Source organism: Aptenodytes patagonicus, chromosome 4 (assembly GCF_965638725.1).
Source record: "Aptenodytes patagonicus chromosome 4, bAptPat1.pri.cur, whole genome shotgun sequence".
NCBI lineage: Eukaryota > Metazoa > Chordata > Aves > Sphenisciformes > Spheniscidae > Aptenodytes > Aptenodytes patagonicus.
In genome coordinates, this window is record NC_134952.1 from 43,749,695 (window position 1) to 43,773,676 (window position 23,982).

Consider the following 23,982-nt stretch of genomic DNA (forward strand, 5'->3'; position numbering starts at 1 on the left):
CACAAAACTTTTAGAAGTAAAAGCGAGCTTTAGGGAAAATTCCTAGAAAGTCAGAGAATAAAGGGATTCGAAAAATATGTGCAGTTCTTTCACGTAAACTAAGAATAAAACAATGTATTTCTCCATACCACACCTAGGTTAAAAATACTGAGAAATGCAAGGAAATCCAGTAAGATAAGAATTTGGAAAAAGAATGGAACTAATGCAGGGAAGTCACAGGCAGCAGTTCAGCAGCTGTGATGTCCAAAGGATTAGGAATTTAATGCTGTTGCTGAATCAAAAAAGCTAAAGAGAATTCTGAGCTGATGAAATATCTTTCTTGGACAACGGGAGAAGACAGGGATTGTATTTCTCTTTTGTTAGTATTCAAGATTTTTTTTCTGCCAAGGTTTCTGATGCCGTATCTTCAATCAATAAAAGAATACGATCTTTCTTTCCATGCATTTGAAAGTGATTCAAGTTGATCTATTAAAAGACAAAACCACCTCTCCAAAAACTAAATTTGTACCTCTAGTTTACTTGGTCACTCAAATGCACTTTTCCTTAAGGAAAAGGTCTACTTTTTTGCAGAATCTGTACTAATAGCTTTTAAGTTTAATTTCTGAGGCAATGAAGTTATAAGCTAGGACAAGACGAGACCTTCAGAAAACCTCTCCTAGTTTCGGTGCCCAACCTCCTTCCATGAAGCTGATTTTCAACAGTTTGTAAATCAGACTTGTTAAAAATATCTCAACCTGAACTCCTCGAATCATCAGACACTTCTGAAAGTTTTGTTTGGATTATGAATGTCAAGAACATTTTTAGCAATTCATGTAGATGTGGCAGCTGATCACGTCACCTCCTTGTAATAATTTCAACAGTACTTGACTCTGCAAATCCTCTACTTCATACATTTCAAGAAACTGATTTTTCTGACTGATGTAGTAATGACACCTCTTGATACCAAAAAGAGAAAGCAAACACTACTATTTAAATTCTTCCATTTTTCATCAATTTAAATTTCACGTTATTCCTCAGATCACAAGGATCTGACCGTCTCGTGTAGAGATGTGAATGTATTATTCTGAAGAGAGAGAAGTCCATATAAAAAGCTGTTCCAAAACTGCACACGTTTATATCTCCCTTCATTTTTAATCATTATTTTGGCAACATACAAGAAATCATATACATTTTCGTTACCTAAGCATGCAGCAGCACCAACCATGGCATAAAGACCAGGTGTAATACAGTCAGCTCCAACTTCACACCACTCCTTGAAAATGAACCAGTCATGATGGTAGTAAGCCAGCTGCTCCACTGCAATTCCTACAATCCTTCCTGCTATTGCTCCAATTGCCATACTAGGTATGAACAACCCAGATGGAACCTGCGACAAAAACAGAAGAGCTGTTGTCATGCTGATGGAACATACCCGATGCATAGTTTTATAAGTAATTTTTTTTTTTTGCCAAAAGAGATGCAAATGCTCAAACTGTCATGTTAAAAACATGTAAATTGACATTGCAAGGTTAGTAAAACTTAACACAATGCTATTGATACCTCTGATCAACCTGGTTAGCTGAATCCATTTCATGAGCACATTTGTTTGTATTTTACTGTACACTTAAGAGCAAATCTGTCGCCAACACAGGACCACAAACCAGACTCTCAGTGCCAACAGCACAAGTTTTACCATATGTGTATCCAATCTGAGCTGCGCTACTAGTACTGAAAAGTCAGCCTTACTATTTCCCAACTCCCTTATTACTTCATGTTCCTCTGAGTCAACATTCACTTACTAAACAAGCTTTGCACATAGGACTGCCTTCCCAAACTGCTTCCTAACACTGCTATAAATTAGATGGCCAACTAAACAGCTGATTTTTAAAAGAAGGTTTGCTTACTATATTGCAGTTTCCCGTACAAAGTTGTGTATATAGAAGGCTAAATACACTAAGAGAGAAAAAGGCAGGACAACTCCCATTGCAAAAAGTAGGTAACACATTACTGTAAAAAAAAAAGTTCCTACTGTAATTTTAGTTATTGAAACTGTTTTTCTGTTATTAACTAAAACCTGAAAAGGCCACAAAGCCTTGTCATACCAACACGGCTTAGTAAAATATTACTGCAAGTCTTGCTTTTATCAGCAGCTTCATAAGGAGTGAGGGTTCATCTGAGAAACTGCTGTTGTATATCTTTTCTCCTCCTTAGGAAGCTAATCTTCTTTCCAAAAAACATACTGGTGTCTAAATGTCTCATTAAACTGGAAATGCCCGCTGCTTCTCCTCACGGCAGTTGTTAGTATCAAAATATTTTCTACTGTGACTGAGGTACAGATCTGACTACAAATAAGTAGTAGAATTTTTACATTTTGTCTAAACGCACCTACACCCATCTTGTCAGAATACCTTCATTAAAAAATTGCACTGCTGGTGTAACCGGACACGTAATTTAATTTTTTTCCACTGTACAGCTGTGAAATTTCAGTATTGTGCAATTGCAAACTACAGATTTTGCCATGGAATCCAATAGCTGGTGCAGAACTGTATTTCAGAATCTATTTGCATCATCATCATTATTATTATTGCCAATATTTATGGTTGCAAAGATGATTTCTAACAGACAAACCAAGGACAAACAAACATAGCAAACTGTGTTTGAAAGCCAGCAGCACAGGTTTTGGGGAAAAAATTTAATGATCCTTCACTCCCATCCTAAATTACCTAATACTTCAGTGTTGATAGAGGTAACTATTCAATGCTATCGTTTTAGTGTAATATCCAAATTGTGCATTTATACCACTACTGTTATTTCCCACAATTAATCATGCATCTAAACGCCTTTCTAACTGTTAAAATCCAAATTTTTTCTTGAGTGAAATTCTTTCTTGGTGAACAGTTCAATAGCACCCTGAAAAAATAACATTTCAGATACAAAAGTAATGGAATAAATCTTTGAAACTGCCTCAGATTCTAGTCTGCTACAGCAGTACGCCACAGAAATTCAGTCTCCACATGGAAATTACATCCACATTGTTTCTAGTCTTTTGTTAACCTTTTTTATGCATCTAGCTCCTTCTCTTCTTTCCATCACATGTGGATAATGGTTACCAGTCTAACTGTAATTATGATTTTTCAGCTGCATTCGTTTGCATAAGCCTCTGAATCACAAGTCACAAAGTGGTGAGGAACCTTCACTGAGAAGGAGCAAGGAAAAAAAGTTAGGTTCTGCCTTGTCTCAGCTTTCTTCTTCAGTGCATGCCAGCCTAACTCAAGTTACACTACAGAGGAAAAGATTTATTCTGTGGCACATGTATCATCTTTGAAACAAGCAAGGAATCAGGATATGGGTGCAACTTTCCACCTTTTTGGTAGTGTAGTTGCATACCAGTCAGGTTCTGAGGCAAAGCTGTAAACCCACCCCAACTGTTGACCATCAGCATTTAGACACAGTAACGAGTCTACTGATAATAAGCAGTACAGTAGAAGTACAAAACCTGGAAAGAAAATAAAAAACGAAACAAAAAAACCAAACAAACCACTGCCCAATCAGCTTCCTGGTGATCCTTGTTCATGGCAGTAAGAGCAGCAGGAATCACCATGCTCCACAGGCAGCAGCTAAGTTGCTTTCCTTACCTCACAGGAAAACAGTTCCTGTGGAGGAGACTTGTGTGTTTGCACATGGCTACAGCTCCAGGAACAGACCTGGAGAGCCCAGAGGATCCTTAATGATGATTTAAATGACAAAGTCGTCTTTTTTAATTTTTTTTTTTTTTAATTTTGAATTTTCTCCTCCTTTCATAGAAATAAAGCTTAAAATGTAAATAAATATAACATTAAAGTGACATCCCCTTCTCCAGATACTGGCTGACAGTCTAACCAGTCATACACTTTAAAGCTTCAGACAAATGTATGTAGCAAAGTCCCATCAATGACAGCAGCATGACTCCTTGCCTATTGGCAAAGTGATAAATATATTCTTACAACTTCACAGAAATATTTCCACCAAATTGCAGATGCTGAAGTTATGAGAAAATGAACCAAAACCAGATGAAGTGTAAGCTCTACCCTTCTGTAATCTAGTGAATTCTAATACACAAAGTGTGATCCTGTGGTGACAATCCCATGAGAAAGAGCCAGATGCACACGAACACATGAATGGTAAGAAATGTTAGAATGCTTAGAATGGCAGAGCCCTAGATATAAGTGAAATACAGTAAGTGAATACAACAGATTGGAGTGATCGTATTGGTGAGTAATGTCTGAAATTTTGACCTATGGAAGACAAGCATTCAAGATATACACAATGGCTTTCTCTTACCCATCAACCAATATACGGATGTGCTGGTTTTGGCTGGGGTAGAGTTAATTTTCTTCACAGTAGCTCGTATGGGGCTATGTTTTGGATTTGTGGTGGAAACAGTGTTGATAACACAGGGATGTTTTTGTTATTGCTGAGCAGTGCTTACACAGAGTCAAGGCCTCTTCGGCTTCTCACCCCACCCCACCAGCGAGTAGGCTGGGGGTGCACAAGAAGTTGGGAGGGGACACAGCTGGGACAGCTGACCCCAACTGACCAAAGGGACATTCCATACCATATGACATCATGCTCAGTATATAAAGCTGGGGGAAGAAGAAGGAAGGGGGGACGTTTGGAGTTATGGCATTTTTTCACATTTGTTGCGTTACAACAACGGAAAAAAACTTCAAGTAACAGACTGCAGCATCTTCTAAAATATCAACACATGAGAAACACAACACAATATTGTTCTATCAATTACAGAATGACAGAATGGTTGAGGTTGGACGTGACCACTCCAGATTGTCTAGTGCAACACCTCTGCTCAAGCAGGGTCAACTACAGCAGGTTGCCCAGGATTGCATCCAGTCAGGTGTTGAGTATCTCCAAGGATGGAGACTCCACAAGTTCTCTGGACAACCTATTCCAGTGTTCAACTACCGTCACAGTAAAGAAGTGTTTTCTTATGCATGCAGTTACATGGAACAGCAATGTAGACTGAAAAGTTAAAGCCAGTTTAAACACAAATCCTGCTTAGGGAACATTCTACAACGTGTTTGTGTTAAGACACATTTGATAATGATGTAGTTCCAAAAAACTATGAAGGGAGCCTAACAAGACATAAAATGATGAAGGCATGACAGTTGTATGTTGTTCAGAAAACAGCTACAGGTTGGAGAGAAGCTGAAGAGAGCTCCAAAACAGATCTACGAAATGACCAGGAAAGATGAAAATTACGCTGCTTTGTAATGGAGAAGAAATTCCCATTACAGTCACATGAACAAAGCTCACTTTCTAGTCATGACATGCAATACTGGGAATTTCAGGAAAGAAATCATCATCGGCTCCCTTTGACAGTCTGCAGTAATTACATATATGTGATAAATGCAAAGAGGGGATTAAAAAAAACCCCTACAAGTTGTTCAAGAGGTATAGTCTTTTCTTCTTCCATGTAACAGGACTAGGGAATCTGAGTGGTTATGTTTGAACTCAGCTCTTGGAAATTTTAGAATCATCCTTATTGCTGCATCAGGCCCATACAAACAGCCATCCACCCACATCACTTACTGTTCCCTATTAAATTTAGCATGCGTTTCTATTCAGCTGAACAAAGGGCTAGTTTGAATTTAATTAAACTCAATATTGTTTTCTACAAGAATTGCTTACTAATCAACAGTAAAAAGACCTTTTAAAAAAAGAACCACACATGAAAAAAATTCTATAAACAAAGCTACTAGCTTTGAGAGATGGAAAATGAGAAAGGTAATAATTAAATAATCACAGCAGATGATGCAGCCACTGCATTCACACTTACCTTGATACCAAAGGTGAAGACTGTCATGATTATTTTAAATATGAGTGCTAAACACAACTGCCATATAGCTGAATAGACTCCAGTGCCTGCTGGACGGTCAGGAATATCATCTACTATTTTGCTCGCGTTCATATCATTTCTGTAGTCACAGAGGGAGGAGGATTCCAATGGCCCACAGTCTGTGAAGAGCTCCTTAATAAGCTCACTGGTGTTTAGCCTTGTATATGGATTAGGAAATGCAATGACAGCTGTTATTGCTGCAACAATAATAACCTCCAGGACAGGATACTTCCCAAATTTCGTAGATTTGCGTCGACGACACCATGCGATGTTTGCTCGGATGAAAAACGCTCCCCAGAGCCCACCAAATACTCCCAGAAGAATAAAAGGAAGCAGTTCAAAAAGGTACCAAGGAGTGTGATATTCCACATAAAAAAGAACTAGACGACTATTACCAAAAGGATTGATGGACCTTAAAACAAATGCAGCTACTAAAGCAGCAAAAAACGATCTCCATAAAGTTTTCAGTGGGAAATAGTAACTGACCTGCAAAAGGCAATACATGAGAATTATTAGTGATTCAATTAAAAATATTGGAAAGACTGTTTTATGCACGTGTTACAGTACTGCTGCTCACACAGTATATAAAAAAAAAAAAGTACTCTTACATTATCAGTATTATTCCTATCACTTGGAGCACTGGTGCTCCAGCACATACTACATTTTTATAAAGCTCTACAACAATTCATACTTACATCAGTTTTAAAGACAATACTAAAGCAGTATTGAAACCACTGCTGTTTTAAGACTGTTAGGAAATAATGCATAGTAATTTATGTTTAAAAGTTGCTCTGTTTATAAGTATCTCTTTCTAGCGTTCATAAGAACCAGACTGTGTACTAGCTGCTCTCTTGAATTTCCTGCTAATACTTTCATCTCCATTCAACCTACACTGAAATGTTTCTTGCAGATGTGTTATTTTTATGAAGTATGATTAAAACATTAAAAAAAAAAAATCCTCAAAACAGAGCACGCAATTTCATACTTAAACCCCACACAGCCTGATTTGAATTTGGAGAGAGTTTTCTTCTGAGCTTTTTCAGAATTTTTTTGGCAACAAAGGAATTCCTCAAAATCGCCTAATGATATAGCAAAAATATACATGATAGAATATTCTGCTTCCTTTTTTCAATTCAGAGATTTTTAGATTTTTAGGTTTTTTAAAAATGCTAATGATCTAAATAACATTCTTATGTATTTTGAAAACAACTAATGAAAACTAATTTAATACAAAACATTTATTGGAGAAGACAGTTTGGTTGCCTTGGAGGTCAGTTTTATAGCATATTTGCCTTTTTAATAATTAATGTATTAAATTGTGTTTAGTATCTGAAACTTTAAGAAATGTTTAAAAACTTGCTTCATAAAACTGTCAAATAGGTTTCTAAAGCCTCTTTCAAAATGAAAAAAAAGAGCCCAATTTTTTTTTTTTTTAGAATACACTCCTAGAGTGAAAAACCGCTGTATCTCTATCTGTATGTAAACTGTAATTATTAACTGACTCAGCCCTTCTCCAGAAAAATATAACTGAGAATAAAGCAAAGCTGACATTCATCCAAAGAAAAGAAAACATATCTTTAGGAGTTTGCTGTAACAGGACTCTTGACTTTGAAATGTGGGTCCAAAAATAATTTCCTTCTTAGGAAAGACTCCACAGCTTAAAGGAGCCTGAGACTATTCATGCTAAAAGAGACTGTTTTTAGTACTTATCCTTCAGTACCATCTCTTGACATACCTCCTCCAGACTGAAAAGGACTCCACCAATTGGGGCACCAAAGGCTACAGATACTCCTGCTGCTGAGGCAGCTGACAACACCTGGAAAAGAACAATGGTGAGGGGGTTTTTTGCAGTCTGTGATATGCTTTAAACAGGAAGAACAGAATCTCATTACAGTTATCAGTTTCTTCTATGTTTCTATCAAGGACACATAGAGTCGCTAACAGAAAAGCATCAAGTAAGTGTATCGGAATGCTCATACGATGTGGCCAGTGGCCACATCAGCCACCAACCATACTAGCCATGACAAAGCCAAGGATGCTGCTCAAAGCCTCCCCAGCGAAGCACCCAAAGAAGTCTATGCTTCAGTATGAAACTGCTGATGATCTCATTTTCAAGAAATTGTAGTAAGCTTTCTCTGTGCTACATGTGTGTGGCGGAGAAGTCCACCAATCACAATTATTATTCAAGGGACAAAAATCGATGACAGACTACATAGCTTTTATATCAGTCCTGGAGATCTGTGCTCAGTAGTCTTCAAGCAAAAAATTGCAAAAAGATCTGAGGTGAACTGAGATTAAGGGAGAGATTAAGAGGAACTGAAGCAGCAGCTGGTCCTACAGCATCATGGATGAAATATGTTCAATATATGAGGATGGTTAAAGTGCGTGCTAATTATAGCAATATTGGATAAATTCCTTGCAAGAACACTGACCCCCAGGTAGTAGCCCTTACACAGCTGTGGAAGAATACACAGAGAAACTCAAAGAATTATTACATTATTCTGAGATAAGCAGCTAAACCACACGTAAGTTAAATGATTTACGAATACACAGCTTTGAAACAGTGAACCCAAATTTCCCATGTTCTGCAGTCTCCTTCTAGAAGTAGAAGTTGAACCTGAGAAATGAAGCACAGCTGGGACGACACCCTTTTTTATTTTACAATACAAGAAGTTTATTGAATTAATAAGAATGTTACATCTTGCTACTCTCTCTGACTTTACTTGCTTTCATTAGCACGGCTCTCTCTACGGGGTTTACATGACAAGATTTTTGTAGCAGGGGGGCTGCAGGGGTAGCTTCTGTGAGAAGACATCAGAGGCTACGCCTACATCCAATACAGCCAGTTCCAACTGGCTTTGAAGTGGACCTGCTACTGCCCAAAGCTGAGCCTGTCAGTGATGCTGGTGGTGCCTCTGTGGTAAGAAAGGGTAAAAAGCACCGCACAGCAGCTGTGAGAGAGAGGAGCGAGAAAAATGTGAGAGAAACAGCCCTGCAGACACCAAGGTCAGTGAAGAAGGAGGGGGAGGAGGTGTTCCAGGTGCCAGAGCAGAGATTCCCCTGCAGCCTGTGGAGAAGACCATGGTGAGGCAGGCTGTCTCCCTGCAGCCCAAGGAGGACCATGGCAGAGCAGATCTCCACCCTGCAGCCTGTGGAGGACCTCACACCAGAGCAGCTGGATGTGCCCTGAAGGAAGCCGCAGTCTGTGGAGAGCCCACGCCAGAGCAGGCTCCTGGCGGGAGCTACAGCCTGTGGAGCGGAGCTCACACAGGAGCAGGTTTTCTGGCAGGAACTGCAGCCTGTGGGGGATCCCGGCTGGAGCAGTCTGTTCCTGAACAGGTACACAGGTAGTGTTTTCCTCAATCCCTACAGCGGCAGGGAAGAATACTGAAAGGAACAGGAAAACACACCTGACCAACACGTGGCTCAGGGGCTGGTGCCATCAGCGGAATTTTGGCTTTTTTGATCATGGGGAGGTTTACACGGCACGGGGCCTGCTGGCGACATATGAGTTCAGCTGACTCACAGGGGGAAAAGGATCATTGCTCATGAATTGGCGGGGCTCATCGAGAGGGCTTGAAACTAGGTTCGAAGGGGGAAGGGGATAAAACCAGGCTCACTAGAGATGACCCTAAGGGTGGCATGCCAATGCTGGGGGCGAAATCGATAGCCCAGCTCAAGTGCATCTACACCAATGCACGCAGCATGGGCGGCAAACAGGAGGAGCTGGAAGCCATTGTGCAGCGGGATAGCTATGACTTAGTCGCCATCACAGAAACATGGTGGGGTGACTCTCATGATTGGAGTGCTGCAATGGATGGCTATAAACTCTTCAGAAGGGACAGGCGAGGAAGGAGAGGCGGTGGGGTGTATGTTAGGGAGTGTTTCAGTTGTCTGGAGCTCAACAATTGTGATGATGATACGGTCGAGTGTTTATGGGTAAGAATGAGGGGGAAGGCCAACAAGGCAGATATCCTGCTGGGAGTCTGTTATAGACCACCCTACCAGGATGAAGGGGCGGATGAAGCGTTCTACAAGCGGCTGGCAGAAGTCTCTCAATCGCTAGCCCTTGTTCTCGTGGGGGACTTCAACTTCCTGGACATCTGCTGGAAATACAACACGGCAGAGAGGAAACAGTCCAGGAGGTTCCTGGAATGTGTGGAAGACAACTTCCTGACACAGCTGGTAAGTGAGCCTACCAGGGGAGGTGCCTCGCTCGACCTGCTGTTTACAAACAGAGAAGGACTGGTGGGAGATGTGGTGGTCGGAGGCCGTCTTGGGCTTAGCGACCATGAAATGATAGAATTCTCGCTTCTTGGTGAAGTAAGGAGGGGGGGCAGCAAAACCGCAGCCATGGACTTCCGGAGGGCGGACTTTGGCCTGTTCAGGACGCTGGTTGAGAGAGTCCCGTGGGAGACGGTCCTGAAGGGCAAAGGGGTCCAGGAAGGCTGGACGATCTTCAAGAAGGAAGTCTTAAAGGCGCAGGAGCAGGCTGTCCCTATACGCCGTAAGAAGAACGGGCGGGGAAGACGACCGGCCTGGCTGAACGGGGAGCTCTTGCTGGGACTCAGGAAAAAAAAGGAGAGTTTACCACTTGTGGAAGAAGGGGCAGGCGACTCAAGAAGAGTACAGGGATCTCGTTAGGTCGTGCAGAGAGGAAATGAGAAAGGCAAAAGCCCAGCTAGAGCACAATCTGGCCGCTGTTGTTAGAGACAACAAAAAATGTTTTTACAAATATATTAATGACAAGAAGAGAGCCAAGGAGAATCTCCATCCTTTATTGGATTGGGGGGGGAACATAGTCACCAAGGATGAGGAAAAGGCTGAGGTACTCAATGCCTTCTTTGCCTCAGTCTTTAACAGGCAGACCAGTTATCCTCAGGGTACTCGGCCCCCCGAGCTGGAAGACAGGGACAGCGAGCAGGATGAACCCCCCGTAATCCAAGAGGAAGCAGTTAACGACCTGCTACGCCACCTGGATGCTCACAAGTCTATGGGGCCAGATGGGATCCACCCGAGAATGCTGAGGGAGCTGGCGGAGGAGCTCGCCAAGCCACTCTCCATCATTTATAAGCAGTCCTGGTTAACGGGGGAGGTCCCGGACGACTGGAGGCTTGCCAATGTGACACCCATCTACAAGAAGGGCCGGAAGGAGGATCCGGGGAACTACAGGCCTGTCAGCCTGACCTCGGTGCCGGGGAAGATTACGGAGCGGTTCCTGAGGGCGCTCACAAGGCATGAGCGGGACAACCAGGGGACCAGGCCCAGCCAGCACGGGTTCATGAGAGGCAGGTCCTGCTTGACCAACCTGATCTCCTTCTATGACCAGGTGACCCGCCTAGTGGATGAGGGAAAGGCTGTGGATGTGGTCTACCTGGACTTCAGCAAGGCCTTTGACACCGTCTCCCACAGCATTCTCCTAGAGAAGCTGGCGGCTCACGGCTTAGACAGGTGTACTCTGCGCTGGGTCAAAAACTGGCTGGACGGCCGGGCCCAGAGAGTTGTGGTGAATGGAGTTACATCCAGTTGGCAGCCGGTCACGAGCGGTGTTCCCCAGGGCTCGGTACTGGGGCCGGTCTTGTTCAATATCTTTATCAATGATTTGGATAAGGGGATTGAGTGCACCCTCAGGAAGTTTGCAGACGACACCAAGTTGGGCGGGAGTGTTGATCTGCTCGAGGGTAGGAAGGCTCTGCAGAGGGACCTGGACAGGCTGGATCGATGGGCCCAGGCCAACTGTATGAGGTTCAACAAGGCCAAGTGCCGGGTCCTGCACTTCGGCCACAACAACCCCAGGCAGCACCACAGGCTTGGGGAAGAGTGGCTGGAAAGCTGCCTGTCGGAAAAGGACCTGGGGGTGCTGGTCGACAGCCGGCTGAACATGAGCCGGCAGTGTGCCCAGGCGGCCAAGAAGGCCAATGGCATCCTGGCCTGTATCAGAAATAGTGTGGCCAGCAGGAGTAGGGAAGTGATCGTGCCCCTGGACTCGGCCCTGGTGAGGCCGCACCTCGAATACTGTGTTCAGTTTTGGGCCCCTCACTACAAGAGGGACGTCAAGGTGCTGGAGCGTGTCCAGAGAAGGGCAACGAGGCTGGTGAAGGGTCTGGAGAACAAGTCTTATGAGGAGCGGCTGAGGGAACTGGGGTTGTTTAGCCTGGAGAAAAGGAGGCTGAGGGGAGACCTTATCGCGCTCTACAACTCCCTGAAAGGAGGTTGTAGCGAGGTGGGTGTCGGTCTCTTCTCCCAAGTAACTAGTGATAGGATGAGAGGAAATGGCCTCAAGTTGCGCCAGGGGAGGTTTAGATTGGATGTGAGGAAAAATGTCTTTACTGAAAGAGTGGTTAAACATTGGAACAGGCTGCCCAGGGAAGTGGTTGAGTCCCCATCCCTGGAAGTATTTAAAAGACGTGTAGGTGAGGTGCTTAGGGACATGGTTTAGTGGGCATGGTGGTGTTGGGTTGATGGTTGGACTTGATGATCTCAGAGGTCTTTTCCAACCTTAATGTTAATGATTCTATGAAGGACTGCACTCTGTGGAAAGGACCCACACTGGAGCAGTTCGTGAAGAACTGCAGACCATGGGAAGGACCCACTTTGGAGCAGTTCATGAAGGACTGTCTCCCATGGGTAGGACCTCACACTGGAGCACGGGAAGAGCATGAGGAGGAAGGAGCGGCAGAGACAAAGCGTTACAAACTGACTGCAGCCCCCATTTCCTTGTGCCACTTTGGGATAGAAGAGTCAAGAGTGAAGTTGAGCCTGGGAAGAAGGAAGAGTTGGGGCAAGGTGTTTTTAGTTTTGTTTTTATTTTTTACTATCCTACTTTCTTATTAATTGGCAATAAATTAATCTTCCTCAAGTCTAGTCTGTTTTGCCTGTGATGGTAATGGGCGAGTGATCTCCCTGTCCTTATCTTGACCTATGAGCTTTTCATCTTATTTTCTCCTGCTGTCCTGCTGAAAAGGAGGGGTGAGAGAGCGGCTTGGTGGGCACCAAGGCTAACCCACCACACTCTCGCTAACAACAACAAACTGAAGTAGAGCAGAAACACTGTTGTCACCAACCCTTTCCCAGGAATACTTTGTTCACGGGTTCAAAAGTCCTCTGCTGTCCTCACAGCTGAAGACACTCATCAATTACCAAAATGTAGAGCCAAGAACAGAAAGAATTTAAGTAAAATCAAATGGTCTCTGAGGTGGGAGAAATGCAAAACTTACTCTGACATGGAAACAATTTACCTTGGAGAATGGTAGGGATAATAGATTGTTCTTAACACAATAAACAACATTGATAATCCAAGCCTAAACACTGTCTGAGAGAACAAGTATCATCTTTTAAACAAATCAGTGTAAATGCATGGATATTCAGTACAGTCTAGAAATGCTTTTGCAAGAATTTACCTCTCTTTTTTTAGCTTCATTTGTGCTGTACTTTGGAAAGAGGTAGGAAAAAATATTCCCACAGCAGCAGGCAACATGTACCAAGGGACCCTCTTTTCCTAAACTCAAACCTGATGCGACAGCCAAGACTAAAGTAATTGTTTTTATCATCAAAGTCCACTTCCCCAAGTAACCTCTGATGATGAAGCCACTCAAAATAGTTTTTATCTGGAAGAAAGAAAGAAAAAATAATATATGTTATTGTATTCTCCTTTCTTCAGAAAATAATTATTTTTATCATTTTAGCTGCATAACTTCAAAAATAGCCTTTTCAAATTACTAACTTTATCACACTTTAAAACATGTATCGTTCAGATTACTACACTGAGTCCATCTGGTTGCCAGAGGCTTTCCATTTGCAATTTGCTCTTAAACACTGGATAATAACATACAACAACGTTATCAATTACATTTAGTAGAAAATTAATCTACAGCAGCTTCTAAGACTGCATCCATTGGTTTATGATGTAAATTATCAAGTGAAAGTCAGAAAACTCCCAAAGGAAAAATAAACCTGCAAAAACTACACTCAAGGTCGTCTATTGTAGAAATACCACATTTGCACCAATTCTACCCCTCTCTGTTTTCTCCTTACGTTTTACCATCTCTACATAAAAATTTAACAGTAGATTCCTTGACATAAAGATGGAAAAGATCAGTCGTTTTCCACTAGAAAAGATGTGCCACTTGCCTAAGGTATTTCTTTGCCTAACAGTGTCATATTATTAGCCTGGAAAATATGCCCATATATAGGAAATAATATAGTTATCATAGGAAAGGATAACATGTCTATGAATAGGATATACACAAAACACTGGGCAGCTGTGTCTAGAAAGTAAAGGTTTGCTAATTTGGGAACCAATTTAGGATGAAATCTCTTCTGGAATAACGGCACAGAACTACTCCAAGCTTATTCAGAGGTAGGATTTGTCCTTCAACTTCTACAGTACACATACATAAAAGAAATATTTACAGAATGACTGGAGAAGTGAGACTGACCAGACTTTGCATTTTTCCCTCCCATTCTGTGTATAGTAGCAGACAGCAATTGTAAAAAGAATTATTGTCTTTGAGGATATTGCACATTTTAATTTGTGATTGTCTGATGTTTTGTGCTAGTTAAGGCGATTAAAGCCAGTGCGACAAAAGATCCACTGCTGTATCAAAGGACCCGTATTCTGTCAATGAACCACTGCTCTCTTATCACCGTAGGGAGGGTGGGGACTGGGGGGAGCTTCGGAAATCACTCTTCAGAAGTCTACTCTCTTAAGCTAAATGTTTCCTTAAAAAATATTCCAGCCAGAAGCATGCAGCAAAATCTACAAACTCGGGAGATTCTCTGAAATTTGGGGTATTTTTCTCAGCAACAATTAGCACAATTATATTATTTCAACTTGAATACTTGTATTAATGTATTTCATCAGAGTCACAGGGTGCTCCCTCTTGCCTTCTCCCTGACCCTGTAAGGCAGCAAGAGTGTTCACATTAATATGAAACATCTATAACGTATATATTAGTTAGACCTCACCTCAGGTATCCCTGAGCCACAGGCATAGGGAGCAAATACCTTCACCAGAGAAACTGCTAAGAAGGCAAAGCTCAAAGCCCAGAAAATGTACATTATGTAGTTCATTATGTATGAACCTGGACCCTAAAAGCAAAAACAAAAACAAAAAAAAGTCAGAATATAAATTTGATGTAGGAGCAAATTCACTTCTTAAAATAACCCAGAAGTACTCTTGCTGCAAGTACACTTATGCACACATTTTGAGGGACGGTAATTATTATCAAGCCAAGAAAGACAGAGTTTTGTTTGAAAAGCATAAAGTCATGACACCTGCACATCAGCAAAGACTGGGTTATACAAGGTAGAAAGTGTTCTAACACTTCATCTTAAAAAGAAAAAATAAACATAGCACAGTTTTTTTTTTTAAAAGCTATTAGCTGCTAAAAATCTACTGAATACTGAGTAAATCTTCTTTACTTAAAAAATTTTGTGGCAGAAAAAATAAAACCAATCTATTCTTAGTTACCTGAGAACACCACAACTTTCATTTTTATGTATAGCTATGATCAAGAATAGAAATTCTCATGTTAACAGTTTTATACTCTCATAACTTCCTTACACCTGCAACACTCCAAGCCCCCTTGCAGTGCATGAAATGCACATTTATTACATTATAACCCTTTAATCAATTCAAATGCTGAAAAATGGAGCAGACAGTACAACCCAAATCTGTGTTTAGTACCCTAACCTTAAGACCATTATTTTTTTTCCATGTTCAGTCAAGCTGTTGAACAAGACCATCAAAGAATGGGTATATACTTACTTCTGCTTGCCCAATTATTAGTTCTGCCCATGTCTTCCACTGCGGACATTTATCTCTTTCTTCAAATGTGGTCTCATTTGAACCCCAACAACACTGTTCATGGTTAAACCACAAAGCACTAAGGCAAATGCCTTCCTTTAAGTCAGTCATCCAGTCAGCAGCAATGTCAATTAATCCTGCCAATGCCCCTGTTGTAGAAGCAGTTTTGTATTAATATTCTGGTAAATAGGGATAACACACACAGCTAAAATGAAGAAATGTACTGGTATTAATTGATGTAAGTTGAAATTAGAGAAAACCTAAAGAAATAGACATTTAAAATATTACTGATTTCCAGGAATATATCCTATTTGCAATACGGCAAGATTAGTATTTGCTGAAGAATCTAGTACCTTGTAGTTAAATGCATCTTTTTTTTTCTTTTTTTTTCCCCCTATGTCACAGCTCTCCAACAGTCCACTGAAACTAAGGAATTAAGAATCAAAAGAGGACTGATGCATTTTTGTGATGAAAAAGACAACAGACCTTCTGACAAAACTACCTTGCCATGCCTCAGAGAACTCATTAACTATTCCACTACGTTTTGTACAGAACAGCATATTTAGAGAAAATAATTCCTACCTTGCCAACAACAGTTTTAGAACAACATAAATAAAACACCAAATAAACCCTGATGACATTCATGTGATCCATATACGAAATGACTTAATTCTGTAACATGATGAGCATATAAAATTCCTACTGCAGGTCGCAAACAGTATAGATACTAAGCAGTTCACAAACTCAAAGCTTAAGAAGGATTCTCTGTTGTAACTACATGCAGAAAACTTGCTGAAGAATCCTCAAAAAACAGACATTACTTAGGAAATTGCTTCAAAGGATTTAGAAAAATAACTTAAAAACCCCTTTATTTTACAAAAGCAAAATAATTTTTCCTAGTAGCAGTATTCTGAAAAACTACTTCTGAAGTCAATTGTTTTGTGAACATGTACAACGTTAATTAGCCATAATTTACTATTTTTAAGGTATTAACCACTACTAGAAATAGCTGTCTAGAAACAGCCACAATGTACTTGTATAAGTTGATAGTAAAGAATTACCTCCGATTTACTAATTTATATTTACTAATCTTGACAGACCCGCAGTTTGAGATCCTGGGCCAACCAAAGTCAAAGGCAATATTTCAGTAGAACAAAATTTCAACCAAATTAATTAAAATACATAAATGTAAGATCTCCCCATGACTGAAATCAAGGTTGTACCATTTAAGATTCACTAGACACATACAACAGAAAGCAACTGAAACTGAAAAACCTAGGAACGTTCATGGCCAGAATTTGCTCGCTTTGCTGCTCAGAAACATAGTAAAGCAATTTTAATATACATAGCAGCTTGGGGGGTGGAAACACAACGCTGCACGTTCCTACCCAAATTATCACAAGCAATTTCCAGTAAATACACACTCCCAGTTTGTACATTCAGCAGTATATAAACATGCTACAAACTTTGCGTATATATTAATTTACATGTGATTTGTGAAAGTGATTATGTATGTATCTAAGTAGTAATTATACAGTTACCATGCCTTTTTAACAGGCATTGCCATACTCTGCAATTAATCCAATTTTCCTAGCATTTAATCTAAGATCTCTGTTTGAAACACTTTTTTGGAAAAACTGGGCGCAAAGTTTGTGACTTCTTGCTCCTGCACATTTTGGTCACTCCAAACTATGCTGATAGAAAGCAGCACTGCATGACAGTGGGGCCACAAACTACCAGATGATTTTAGCTGTAAAACTCATCCTAAAATACATTAAAAAGAAAAGACAGAGTTGAAATAGAGGCCAACAAACTCTACCTGTTAAAGCTAATATTTTCTGTGTAACAATCTCTAGAAAGGTATGATATAAACATATAGCTAGACTTTGCTCATGTATAAACACATGCTTTACAAGGAAGCGTGTTTACCAAAACTACAGATATACCGGAGCTACTTTTTGGTCCATATGGAATAAGCTAATGGGTTCAGTAAAGTTCCTAGCAAAAAAACCAAAACACACACCCCCCCCCCCCCAAATTCATAGCAGAAAAACCATCTAGCACAAACAATTAATACGCTTTCACAGGAAAAAAGCAAAATTTAACAGAAAGGGAAAACACCAATCTCAATCACAGGACTGAAGAATACCGATAGTTCTTCCACTTCAAGGTGGAAGTTCAATAACTCTGAGAAGCTCTCACTAAATTCAGTGAGGATTTTATTTTCCATTTGATTAGTAAACCCTCCCCTCAAAACGCTAAAGCCTGTAAATCAAGATAGTAGACCTTCTCCTTCCCTCACGGAATTATGGTAGTAGTCTGAACCAGCTCTTTTCCAGGCTGGTGGATAACACACAAATGAAAAGCACAGTAACTATACTTGCTGACAAATGTAAGAAAGAAATCCTCTGGTTTTTAATTTACCTGATGCCAAACCAGTTAGTGTTACTACTAGCCATCCTGACCATGCATCATACAAACTTTTTGTCATCTCCCATGCTGATTCTTTCTTCTTGCTGTTAATCTGCAAAGAGAAATCGTTATGTATACTTGTATGTGTTTCTGTAATATGAGTAGGAGGAAAAAAAGTAAGTATGACATACAAACTGTATGATGCAAGCTGCAGGCAAATATACCCTCTATTTAAACTACAAGCATTGTCCTTGTATTTAGTGCTTTACATAGATAAATCAGCTTGGTTATTCAGACATCAGACAACTGATGGAGGAAAGTAAATTTGCTTAATTTAAAGAACTAAAACCCAGGAAATGCATTATTAGGATAAATGAATACTTTCTATGATACACATCTAAAACATGTAATTGTAAAATTATTTCTCTCCTAAATCTTAATTTTTTTTTTTGTTGAACCTCAAATAAACTGTTAGTGTACAAGTTAGTTATAAGCTATTCCATACAATTCAAATTCCTAAACTTCTATTTCAAATATAAACATCTTTCTTTTATCTTTAGACTACAAACCACACAAAGATAAAACAAAACCAAAAATTGGATAACTACCCTATAATACTTCTAGACAACTATTACTAATGACATTTAAAGTTATTGTACTGAAAAAAACAGTAATTCTTATTTTAGCCTTATTTACTTTGTGCATTTAGCTGCAATTTGTGCATAACCTGTTTTATGATTAAACCTTCGTTATGTAATTAGATCCTATTCTTATGACTTTTTCCATACTGTAAAAGGAGGGAGAAAGTATGTGCAACAAACAGCAAAAAAAAACCAAACCAAGAAAGCACAATACTAGACAAGGAAATCTAGGAAAAAATACCACCCCTAAAGCAAATAAATGTATTTTATAGTTTCCTCTACATTTGTGAGAGTCTCAAACTTTTTCTTTTTTTTAAATAAAAAAAGCTGTTTCTACAGTAGCATGTCTTTCTAAACCACCATGAACTAGTACTCATTCCCCTGCTTTCTACATCTTTGATGACATGGCCAGACAGTCTCCTATCATTCAGGGCATATTTATAAATTTCACAGTAGCTCTGTGACTATAAACTGTGAACTGTCTTGTCTGACTTTTCTGGTCTCAGACATTAAAATGAGTAACAGCTGTGAGACTTCACCCTAGATAACCTATTTCCAGGTGTGATCTGCCTTGCCAGGATTTGGTCAGGCCCAGCATTCTATCCAATGGCATATCCACTAGACACTAACCTACCCATCTGCAGTGTAAAGATGCCGTTGTGTTAATTATTTCATAATTTGATGTCCAAGCAGTAAAGTATTATATGGAAAACACCTTCTTACTTTTCATTAAAAGCATTCAAACAAGGTACATGTTCTCAGATCCATCGTCCAAGGACCTCTTTTCCTTCAAAAAGCACTAGATAGTGCAATTGTGGATGTTTTGGTTTTTAAACTAGTGTAAGACTATGTTTTTTAACCATGTCAAAGTAAATCAGCATATACATCCTACATTTGCTTCCAGAAAGTTAAAAACAGTGTTTCCAAAGAAAGCAGAATAATGCTGCAGTGTTGTACGTAAAGGAACCTCTCCCCTGACCCCTCCATACAATTACAATTCATTTTTAACTATTCATTTTGATCAGTTAAAAATATTTTAGGAGAAATCACATGTCCAAATCTGTTCTGTTTTTAAGGTTAATTAATGTAAGCATCCCAAAAGTTTTGCAGTAAGGCTCTAAATAGCATACTTCCTCCTAAAATGCTATTAAACAAGTCTATTACATGAATGACAGTATCTAGCACGTTACTGACTAATACAACTTGAGTCCATTTCATGAAAGAACTCATTGCAGAGCACGCTGATAAAGATGAATGGCCCAAACTTTGAAGATCTGCTGAAGAAATCAATAGAGAAGAGGAGAAAAGCAAATTCTGTGATGGGAGAGCGGAAAGGACATTTACCATACATATTGAGACTACTTTTTTGTTAAGCATATATACACTGATATAAGTGGTTTAGATATGAGAATTTTCACTTTCCATAATCCAAACAACCGCAGCACTAGATACCAGTAGCACAGATACACCTGTGTCAGTATAAAAGCAATATACATCAGTGTTCACTTTTCTGTACAAGTACCACCATAAGCACTATTGTACTATTACAAATATATCTACACTGGAAAATAGCCTTAAATATACTAGCATGCAAAAAAGGCAGTACTGTAAAAATATCATTTGGGTGACGGGGAACTATTCCCACTCTATTAAATTACTGTTTCCTTTCCAAGTTATACTACTGTTGCAGGACTGCAGGTATCAATGAAATGGTGCTTTTTTAATAGCATTCAAGTAGTTCTAGCTGATGTAACTACTTACAAATTTAAAGTATGCACATATTTCTATGTGTTACTAGATCAGACCTTAATTCCAACATCCAACAAAGAATATTTTCCAAGTATTGTTATTTATCTCAAATACCCGTCTATGCCTTTCTCTGTCCTTGCACTTCTCTCGAACCCAGTCAATGGTATGGAAGTCATCATATGTTCCTACTCCAGGAATTGGTTCATCCAGAAGATCCAGTAAATGTGTTGAACTGTTGATACTTCCTCCATTTGTCATCGTATAATGAGTTCCTGTGGCAGAGGAAAGACAGGAATGAATTAATTCTGCAATAAACAAAGTATTCTAATGTTCATAACACTACGGCATATAAAATTTCTGAACAAGTAATTAAGACATTTCCCATAACATGCATATTTTACTTCATTTAGGCCTCTCAATGTTGCATGTCACTTTTTTTTCTGTCACTCATCTGTAGGTTAAATTTACATGTTAGTGACTTTGTATTTCCATTGGTTAAATATGAATGTACTAGTCAAATTATTGTTCTGTTTTGTGTGCAGGCTCTAGAGAAACTTCAATAGAACAAAGTGGAAAAAAAGAGCAGCTTCAATACACATTTAACTTGAAGTTTATTTCAGTTTATGAACTACCAGAGGAAAATCTGACTGTAAGAAAATAAAACCAGATGATTAGATATAAAGTTCACAGTACTTCCATAAGTTGCTGGTTATTTTAAAATATACATACCATTGATTATCAATCCCTTCTACATGCCTAAACCAAACCTAAAGTACATTATCAACAGATTATCAGTGCAGCTAAAAAGTAACAGAAATCCAAGCAAATACTTTTTTTTTTTTTAATTATTTTTATTTCTTTATTTCGGGTAACTCACAGAACAGCCCTCAGTCATGAAGAGTTGGAAATACTGTATAAAGAAAATGTCTTCTACTAATTTGCAGTCACTAGCTAGTTCCTTCACAAGCAGCTTGCATAGCAACATCCCCAACAGTATTTCTTTCAGTGATCAGAATAAGAAGAGCAAGAGGAGTACTGAGAATTTTTCCCTCTTCATAAGTGATCAAGAAAGTTTTATGTTTTTAAGCTTTCAAATGTCATAAATTCTGTAATATCTTGGCTTTTTTGAGTTCCTGCAGTATATTTACAGGACTCAAGTATAATTTTCTGCTGGATAGCTGCCCAAATATAGCATGGCCACCACTTGCCCACCCAACACAAACTGCTTCTGCAACAGTAATTGCCATAAAGGGAATATTTATAATGAGGTTAATATAGACAATGATTTAAAGAGTGATTACTCTCACTTGTTTGACTAAGAACAAACTAATTTGGCCCAACAGCATATGGTGTACCACAATAATCTCTATTCTTAAAGATGTAGGCCCAAGTCGGCCAAGACTTCTATCAGTTCAGATAGGCACTAGAACTCATTTCACTAGACTGACACTGGGATGGTTAGGCAGGTGGGTTTTTTTGACTTGGGTTTTCTTGTTTGGTTGGTTGGGGTTTTTGTTTGGTTTTTTTTTTTTTTTTAATTGCAGGCTCAGCTTCTCGATGTTGTCAGCAGAAGTTTCCAACTTATCCAAAAAAAACCAACAAAAAAAAAGGTCTTCAAAGGCCCTACCTGTAAACTTCCAAATGCTACAAATGCCGAGTTCACCAGCCCCAGCTCTCACCAACAACTGACAATTAGATTTATACATAGGTAAAAATGTGCTTTTTCCCTTTAAATTTATGAAGTCTGAGATCTAGTGAAGCAGTGTGACACCTGGCATTATACTCAGACCCAAAGATATGCCTCAGCCATCTATTGCTTGAGAGGTCTCATTTATGCCTGCTATGTAACGCAGTGTTTATTTGGATATTTTCTTCGTGGTGAAAGACAACACACAAGAAAATAATACAAAAATCCTATTAAGACAAAATGCAATCTAAAATTTTCAAGATACACAAACTACTATTCATTACATATACACATTACATACAGAAAAGCTTAAAATTCTACAAAATTCTCTAAAAAGATTACTTTTTTTTTTTAATCTTAAAGTAAAAGAAGAGACTGTAAATGCAGGAGACACTCCCCAATGATGCCAATACCATTCTCTCATGCTAGCCTAGCTGCCATCTTTCTTAACACTGTTTTTTTCCCCAGTCTATACCATATTAAATTCTCCCTCACCTATTCACCATAGCTAAGCCCTGTAAATCTCTTCCCAAAGCTGCTGCTAGTCTCTCTTAAGGCAGATCTAAAGAAGCATTACCTATGCTTCCATTAATAAAAGGCTAACGACAGCAAATTAAATCAGATTTGCTAATAGACGTGATTGTGAAAACCTTGCTTTAGGATAAGGGATTCAATTCTCTTCCATTTCCAATTCTCATAACTAGAAAGGAAGTCTAAGATACACGTCTGGCTAGCTGAAAGGGCAAGCTGATCTTGTGGAAGAGGTAGTAACAAAATTCACACTGTAATGATTAGTTTAGCTTTCAAAATTAAAAGAATAACAATACATTATGAAAATGTTATTTTTACATGAAATTAACCTCCTTTGCAAAGCAAGGGGACATAAATTAAATTCAGCCACAGTTTAATTATTAATTGCCTACAAAGTTACAATGTGATCAAGCAGTTTTCTGAACCTGAGTGATCACGGTAGGACAAAAGCTTGCCTTTGCCCAGGAGGAATTGGTTTTACGCCCTGCTATATATGAAGCAATATCAAGCTATAAGGAGCATGCAATCCTATGCCACACAAGGCAAAGGAGAGTTGAGAGTTATAAATGTATCACAAACAGGAACAGATGATTTTATGCATATCACGAGGTGCTGAATTGGAATTCTCTCCAGGGAAACCATCAGGGATGGCACCATACCCACTGCACCAGACCCCAAGCAGAACTTGGAGTAGACTACAAAGAATGGTCACTGCCTGGATACAATAAAAATCCTGCTGAAACTGTGTCAGGTTCCTACTTTGCCAATATTTGCTGGCACACGAAATACTGGAATATAAATGATTATTGTATGATAGGGAGGAGACACAGAACAAGATGTGAAGCTGAAGAGGTGGTTTTGTTGAATACAGAGCTGCCGTGAACATCTGATGCGGCTGAATAGCTATAATCTTGTACCAAGTGAGAAACAGGCAGCAGTGATACCCTGCATTAGTGTGTGGTAGAAAGGCTGCCCTACAGAGGACCACAAAGAGGAGAACTGTATGAAATCTGATGCTCTGTATCTAAGATACGTAAGTCTGACAGCAGTGGGAGAGGACATTCTCCAGCTAGTATTATGATCTACGTAGCATAAAACTATTCTAAAGGGGAATTTAGAGAAATATACCTTTACCAATACTAACTTTTCCAAACTTCCATTTCCCTTTCCTCACTTCCTTCTCTAGCATTTCACACAGTAAGACGCTCCTTCCAGCTATGACGATAATGATTCTCATCAGCATACACACATGCAAATTCTCATCATTAATTGCCAGTTTCAA

General features: G+C 39.5%; 1 protein-coding gene across 5 annotated transcripts in view; it reads right to left on the bottom strand.

The window, feature by feature from the left end:
- Positions 1 to 23,982, bottom strand: part of CLCN3 (chloride voltage-gated channel 3) — a 73,703-nt gene that overhangs the window by 9,724 nt on the left and 39,997 nt on the right. For all 5 annotated transcript variants that reach the window (XM_076336525.1, XM_076336523.1, XM_076336527.1 and 2 more), the window contains 8 exons: positions 20,597 to 20,754; positions 18,105 to 18,204; positions 15,642 to 15,829; positions 14,840 to 14,962; positions 13,273 to 13,479; positions 7,608 to 7,688; positions 5,813 to 6,358; positions 1,180 to 1,366 (listed from right to left, as the gene is read on the bottom strand). In XM_076336525.1, coding sequence (XP_076192640.1) covers positions 1,180 to 1,366; positions 5,813 to 6,358; positions 7,608 to 7,688; positions 13,273 to 13,479; positions 14,840 to 14,962; positions 15,642 to 15,829; positions 18,105 to 18,204; positions 20,597 to 20,754 — 1,590 coding nt within the window. The remainder of the gene's footprint in view (positions 1 to 1,179; positions 1,367 to 5,812; positions 6,359 to 7,607; positions 7,689 to 13,272; positions 13,480 to 14,839; positions 14,963 to 15,641; positions 15,830 to 18,104; positions 18,205 to 20,596; positions 20,755 to 23,982) is intronic.